Source organism: Primulina eburnea, chromosome 14 (assembly GCF_022965805.1).
Source record: "Primulina eburnea isolate SZY01 chromosome 14, ASM2296580v1, whole genome shotgun sequence".
Lineage (NCBI taxonomy): Eukaryota > Viridiplantae > Streptophyta > Magnoliopsida > Lamiales > Gesneriaceae > Primulina > Primulina eburnea.
Window position 1 is genome coordinate 3503400 of NC_133114.1, and position 7063 is coordinate 3510462.

The 7063-nt window shown below is 41.4% G+C and overlaps 2 protein-coding genes and 1 non-coding gene across 3 annotated transcripts; 1 reads left to right on the top strand and 2 right to left on the bottom strand.

The window, feature by feature from the left end:
• Positions 1 to 284: 284 nt before the first annotated feature.
• LOC140811083 (uncharacterized) lies at positions 285 to 886 on the bottom strand. The gene is made up of 2 exons (XM_073168958.1): positions 873 to 886; positions 285 to 774 (listed from the first exon to the last, which is right to left on the bottom strand). Exons 1-2 carry the CDS (start codon positions 884 to 886, stop codon positions 285 to 287), a joined length of 504 nt encoding a protein of 167 aa, XP_073025059.1.
• A 13-nt stretch (positions 887 to 899) lies between these two features.
• Positions 900 to 4373, bottom strand: LOC140811085 (uncharacterized). The gene is made up of 8 exons (XM_073168959.1): positions 3896 to 4373; positions 3414 to 3575; positions 3113 to 3359; positions 2897 to 3071; positions 2310 to 2392; positions 1919 to 2067; positions 1392 to 1556; positions 900 to 1027 (listed from the first exon to the last, which is right to left on the bottom strand). The coding sequence occupies exons 1-8, from the start codon at positions 4371 to 4373 to the stop codon at positions 900 to 902; spliced, it is 1587 nt and encodes a 528-aa protein (XP_073025060.1).
• A 563-nt stretch (positions 4374 to 4936) lies between these two features.
• On the top strand, positions 4937 to 5043 carry LOC140813385 (small nucleolar RNA R71). Its single transcript, XR_012113920.1, has one exon. It is a non-coding gene; the product is annotated as a small nucleolar RNA R71 (small nucleolar RNA).
• The last annotated feature ends 2020 nt before the right edge of the window (positions 5044 to 7063 follow it).

Below are 7063 nucleotides of genomic sequence, written 5' to 3' on the forward strand. Positions count from 1 at the left end.
CTCGGAATGGCGCATATGCGCCGAGCTCTCGGCCAATGTCGCGCATATGCGCGAAAATTCGTCGCGCATGTGCGCAGGGCACACTATCCTTTGCATTTTTTTTTTTAAATACCTGCAAAAAAATAACAAAATGCAAATTAATACTTGATTCGAGAAAATTAAAATTAATAAACTAAGGAATCGAAATAAAATAATAAAAACAAAACGAATTCAAAAATTAAATAAACATGGGTTGCCTCCCACACAGCGTTTGGTTTAACGTCATAAGCCTGACTTTCTTCAGTCTACTTTGGTTCTCCCGGTGGGATGTTGTCCATGTGTCGTACTTCATTTTCAAAGTAATGCTTGACCCTCTGATCATTGACTTTGAATGTCTCACCATTTTTGCATTTTAGCTCAATTGCACCAAGTGGATACACTGTTTCCACTATGAATGGTCCAGACCATCGTGATTTTAACTTACCAGGGAACAACCTCAGTCGGGAATTGAATAATAACGCCTGTTGCCCTGGTTCGAAGTCTCGTCGAAGAATCTGCTTGTCGTGCCATTTCTTGGTCTTTTCCTTGTATATCTTGGCATTTTCGTATGCATCATTCCTGAATTCTTCCATCTCATTCAACTGCAACAGTCGTTGCTCTCCCGATGCTCCCATATCAAAATTGAGCTTTTTCACAGCCCAATATGCTTTGTGCTCCAGTTCCACAGGGAGATGACAAGCTTTTCCAAAGACCAACCTATAAGGAGACATCCTGATAGGTGTCTTGTATGCAGTCCTGTACGCCCATAACGCGTCATCTAGCTTGATCGCTCAATCCTTCCGGTTTGTCTTCACTGTCTTTTCTAATATTTGCTTGATCTCCCGGTTGGATACCTCTGCTTGCCCATTAGCTTGCGGCTGCTATGCCAGTGTCACCCTGTGCTTCACATCATACTTGGCCAATAGTGAGTTAAAAATTTTGTTACAGAAATGCGTATCCTTCATCACTGATAATGGCTCTAGGCGTTCCGAATCTTGTGAAGATGTTCCTGTGGACAAACTTAACAACAACTCGAGCATCATTAGTACTGGTAGCGATTGCTTCCACCCATTTTGACACATAATCAACAGCAAGTAAAATGTAAGATTGACCAAAATAAGATGGGAAGGGACCCATAAAGTCAATACCCCAGACATCAAAGAGTTCCACCTCCAAAATATTTGTTAGTGGTAATTCATGTTGTCTAGAAATATTGCCAACTCTTTGGCATTTATCACATGACTTGACTAAAGTATAACTGTCTTTAAATAAATTAGGCCAATAGAAACCTGACTGTAATACATTAGCTGCTGTTCTAGATGCTCCAAAGTGTCCACCGTAGGGTGAGGAATGACACTGCTCTAGAATCGTACCCTCTTCTTCCTCTGCTACACATCGTCTAATTATCTGATCAGCGCATCTCTTGAACAAGAACGGATCGTCCCACAGATAAAACTTGGCATCATGAAGAAATTTCTTCTTTTGATGATACGTTAAATCTGAAGGTAATTCTCCTGCAGCAAGGAAATTAGCTATATCTGCAAACCACGGATGTGTAACACTTACCTTGAAAAGTTGTTCATCTGGGAACGACTCGTTGACGGCTCCACCTTCAGTTCTTCTTCCAGCTCTAGTCGTGACAGGTGATCAGCCACCTGGTTCTCACAACCTTTCTTGTCTTTAACTTCAAAGTCAAATTCTTGAAGTAGGAGTATCCATCGTATCAACCTGGGCTTGGCATCCTTTTTGGCAAACAAGTAGCGAAGAGCTGCATGGTCAGTGAAAACAGTTACCTTGGTGACAATGAGATATGTTCTGAATTTGTCGAATGTAAACACCAGTGCTAGCATCTCTTTCTCAGTAGTGGTGTAATTCTGTTGGGCTGCATTGAGTGTACGACTTGCATAGTAGATGGCTTTAAACATCTTGTCTCGTCTTTGTCCCAATGCTGCGCCCACAGCATAATCGCTAGCATCACACATGAGCTCAAAGGGCTCCTTCCAATCAGGAACTATCATAATGGGTGCAGAAATCAGTGCTGCCTTGATCCTGTTAAACGCCTGCAAACAATCATCGTCAAAAATAAATGTTGAATCTTTTTCTAACAAATTACATAAAGGTCTAGTAATTTTAGAGAATCATTTAATATAATGACGATAGAACCCTGGCATGTCCCAAGAAACTTCGGATCCCTTTCACATTCTTCGGCGGTGGGAGATTTTCAATTGCCACAACTTTGGCTCTGTCCACTTCTATCCCTCTAGCTGAAATTTTATGCCCAAGCACAATACCTTCTGAGACCATGAAGTGACATTTTTCCTAATTCAGCACTAGATTCTTTGCTTGACATCTCTGCAAAACAAGCTGTTAGATTCTGCAAACAATGATCAAAAGATGTACCAAACACAGAGATATCATCCATAAAAACTTCCATTATTTCCTCGACCATGTCAGAAAATATGGCCATCATACACCGCTGAAAAGTAGCAGGTGCATTGCAGAGACCAAATGGCATGCTCCTGAAAGCAAATGTACCATAGAGACAAGTGAAGGTAGTCTTCTCTTGATCCTCCGGTGCAATGACAATCTGATTGTAACCTGAATAACCATCTAGAAAGCAATAATAATAATAACCACCTACTCTATCAAGCATCTGGTCAATAAAGGGAAGAGGGAAGTGATCTTTCCTAGTCGCATCATTCAATTTCCTGTAGTCTATACACACTCGCCAACCAGTCACTGGACGAGTTGAAATCAATTCGTTATTCTCATTTCTAACTACAGTTATATCTCTTTTTTTAGGCACTACTTGTACTGGTGAAACCCAAGAACTGTCAGATATAGCATTAATAACACCAGCATTTAACAATTTTAATACCTCAGCCCTCACAACTTCTTTCATGGCTGGATTAAGCCTCCTCTGATGATCAACGTAGGGGGAATAGGACTCCTGCATCAATATTTTATGTATACAAACAGTGGGGCTAATCCTCTTTATATCAGCAATTGTCCATCCCAACGCAGATTTAAATTCTCGCAACACCCTCAACAACCTATCCTTTTCATCAATAGTAAGAGCAGACGAAATAATTACCGGATGTGACTGAACTCTCGTCTAGGAACGCGTAGCACAAGTGACTCAGGTAAATCCTTCAATACAGGGGATGCTTTTGGTACCTCTTTACTTGCATCCTCAAGTAACTCTTCAAGTTGGGCATCACTCTTTTCCTTAGGTAGTGTATTGAGAGCAAGTAACTCCTCTTGCACATCCCAATCATCTTCATCCAGTGTAGAAGCTGATTCCAACAAGCATCTCTCCAAAGAGTCTTTTGTCAACTTTCCTGCACCAATATGAGATACACATGAATCAATTATATCAATACTCTTACAAGTACTTACCTCATTTGGTCCCTTGATGGTGTTGTAGATGTTGAACACGACTTCATCTCCACCTACTCTCAATGTGAGCTCGCCCTTGTGCACATCAATCAATGCTTTCCCGGTGGCCAAGAATGGCCTTCCAAAGATAAGTGGCGTCTCCTGGTCTTCTTCCATATCTAAAATGACAAAGTCAGCAGGAAATATGAATTTGTCTACCTTTACCAGCACATCCTCTACTATCCCTCGTGGATAGGTAAGTGATCTGTCCGCCAGCTGCAAAGTAATGGTGCTAGGTTTCACCTCGCCAAGCTCCAAAGTCCTGTAAATAGAAAAAGGCATTAAATTTATACTAGCACCCAAATCACATAAAGCTCTATTTACTCTAGAACCACCAATAACACAAGGAATAGTAAAACTCCCAGGATTTTTGAGTTTCTGTGGTAATTTCCTTTGAAGTATTGAACTGCACTCTTCGGTCAGCTTTACAGTCTCAAACTCTTGAAGTTTCCTCTTTTGGACATTACATCCTTGATGAACTTATCATAATTGGGCATTTGCTCCAATGCATCGGCAAATGGGATGTTGATGTGTATTTTCTTGAAAATTTCCAGGAACTTCGCAAACTGATCATCCAACCCTTTCTTCTTGAACCTCTGTGGATATGGAAAATTTACCTTCGGTAAGGACTGCTGTTTAAGTAATTTCTCTGGTTCCTCTACTTTCTCTTCTCCAACACTTGCGCTCTTTCCCTCATCTTCCTCAACTGTAATCTCTACACTTTCTTCAGTAGGCTCTGGGATCCCAATTTCCTTGCCACTCCTCAGTGTGACAGCTTTGCACTGTTCCCTAGGATTCACCTCGGTATTGCTGGGAAACTGTCCTCGATTCTGATCTTTTAAAGCATTGGCTAGTTGCCCAATCTGTGTTTCCAAGGATTTCATCGTGGCACCCATATTACCCATGTGTGTCTCCATGTTATCAAGACGAGACTAAGTTCTCGCCATCCTCTTCCCAGACTCAGTCACAAATGTGCCAACTAGATCTTCAAAAGATGGCTTTCCTTCCCCTTTTTGTGTATTGAACCCCGGTGGGAGATTCAACACGTTCTTGTTGTTTGCATAGGAGAAATTCTCGTGATTCCTAAAACCTGGATGATAAGTATTAGGGGGAGGATTACCTCGATAACCTCCAAAGCCACGATTGTTGATGTACTGAGCTTCCTCCACAGCTGGCTCTTCCTCAGCAGTCACCAATGCTACATCAGACGTAGATTGGCCTGGCTTGTTCATCGCTGCAATATGTGCGGTCAATGCCTAAACCTGTGCAGTAAGTGATGTGATCGGGTCTACAGCATACACTCCAGCCGGTTTCCTTGATCCAGATCTTTCACTCGGCCACTGATAACTGTTGATGGTCATCTGTTCAAGCAAATCATAGGCCTCATCAGGTGTTTTAGAAAAAATAGTACCTCCGGCGGCTGCATCCACATTCCCTCTAGTTGGCCCATCTAAACCATTGTAAAATAACTCAATCTGCATAGCCATGATTCGGGCACTTCCTGAGTAATTCCTTGTATCGCTCCCAAGCCTCATATAACACTTCAAATTCTCTCTGCCTGAAGTTGGTGATATCTATTTTCAGCTGAGCAGATTTAGCAGGAGGGAAGTACTTTGACAGAAACTTCGTAACCAAATCTGCCCAAGTAGTAACACTTCCCAGCGGTAGAGATTGGAGCTAACTCCTTGTTTGATCCCTAAGAGAAAACGGAAACAGGCGCAATCGAATAATTTCGTCAGAAACACCGTTAATTTTTACCGTATCCGTGATCTCCAGAAAAGTTCTGAGGTGAAGATGGGGATCTGCGGTGGCTGCTCCTCCAAATTGGTTCTGTTGAACCATGTTGATGAGTGCGGGCTTTAGCTTGAAATTATTAGCAGCAATAGTTCCACGAGCTATTCCAGAGTAGTGAGCGTTTATGACTGGGCGGAAATGTTCCCGGATTGGCACCTCTCTTGGGAGCTCATTCTGATTATCTCTGTTTTCAGCCATTGCTTTAATTTCGTCTCTCCTTGCTTTCCTTAATCTCCTGGTAGTTCTTTCGATTTCCGGATCAAAAATCAGCAAGTCGGGATTTTGAAATCTTCGCATGCAGTGCAAAACAAAAAGATTATATATTAACCAAGTAAATAAAACAAAATAAAATAAAGTCTAAATTAAAATCAATACTACTTAGTAACGATATTAATATGCAATTAAATAGTTTACTCCCCGGCAACGGCGCCAAAAACTTGTTGCGTGTTTTCACTACCGCAAGTATACGGTGTCAAGTTTTAGTACTGGTTAGAGTACAGATATCGATCCCACGAAGAGTAAATATTTAAAACTGTATAATAATTACCATAATTGACATAGCTCGAATTTATTTAAACAAATCAAATAGTTGGTTTAAAATCAATCCAAATAAAATAACAATTCCTGTAATTCTAGCACGCAGCAGAAAATTCACTGAGGAAATAAATCTAGAGATATGATTTCATCGAGTCTCCCCTATGCTAAATTAACATTGACTAACATTTAATTAAATTTTGCACCATGTGTATTAACCAAGAACTCACAATATTTTCTATTCCCTCTGTCGAGTGATAAATAGAAATGTACTACCTATTACTGATTTTAATATGTCTATTCAAAATCACGTAACACGTAATAAATGTAAACAAGGTTCTTTTATGGATTCGTCAGAGTTATACGTCTTTTGCACGTTATAAATATCTAACGATGTGATTTCTTCTGTCCTAATTTCAATCCCCTCTGTCGAGTGTTAGATTTCAATTATGTAATCGATCGAATTATGGCCAGTAATTCAAAAGCATTAAAAACAAGAAATCACAAATAAACACGATGAAATAATTCAATGAAAATTCAAATCGTCATTCACATAGGTTCAACCACGATTACATCAATCTCTAGAAAATAAAATTAGTCCATGCTCGAATTTAAATCACCACAAAACCTGTTTGTAATCATTAAAAACGTAAAAGTAAGAAACCGAATTAAGAACGTGTTGGCGAAAGATGAAAGTGCTTCTCCGTGTCCGATTCAACGTCTTCTATCTCCGTTCTTCGTGTCCCGTGCTCCGTGCGCTCTCACTTTTTCTCCTTTCTCTCGAGTGGTGTGACGGCTGCGCTAAAAATATTTCGGAACCCCTTTTAAAATCAACGCCGAACCCTTTTATTTGTGGACATCGCGCCGCGTGCATATGCGCGGCACAAACTCGCGCATATGCGCGGGTGCTTCTGATGCTGCTCCTCGTCTTGCGCGCCATGAGCGGCGCATATGCGCGCTGCTCTCGGGTTGTCGCATGTTGTCTCTCGCGCATATGCGCGGCTTAAGTGGCGCATATGCGCTGAACTCTCTGTATGGGTCGCGCATGTGCGCGTCTTTGGGGGCGCATATGCTCCAATCTTTTTTCCAGTTGCGCGCATGTGCGCGGGAATAAGTCGCGCATGTGCGCAGGACTTACTGCATTCCACCCTTCGAGCCATTGCTCCCACTTCTTCTCCTGGGAGCCATTTTAGCTCGTTTTCATGCACGTGTTGTATCCGCACCTAGATTCCTGCAATCACACAAAAAAACAACAAAAGCGCGTAATTCCGCTCAAAAA

Excerpts from the sequence above, each read along its gene's own strand:
- LOC140811085 (XM_073168959.1), bottom strand. The coding sequence starts at position 4,373 with ATGGAGACACACATGGGTAATATGGGTGCCACGATGAAATCCTTGGAA. Across the intron at positions 3,576-3,895 it reads CAAAAGAGGAAACTTCAAGA|ATATGGAAGAAGACCAGGAG; the intron begins GTTTGAGACTGT and ends TTGTCATTTTAG. Across the intron at positions 1,557-1,918 it reads TAAAGCCATCTACTATGCAA|ATATAGCTAATTTCCTTGCT; the intron begins GTCGTACACTCA and ends CGTGGTTTGCAG.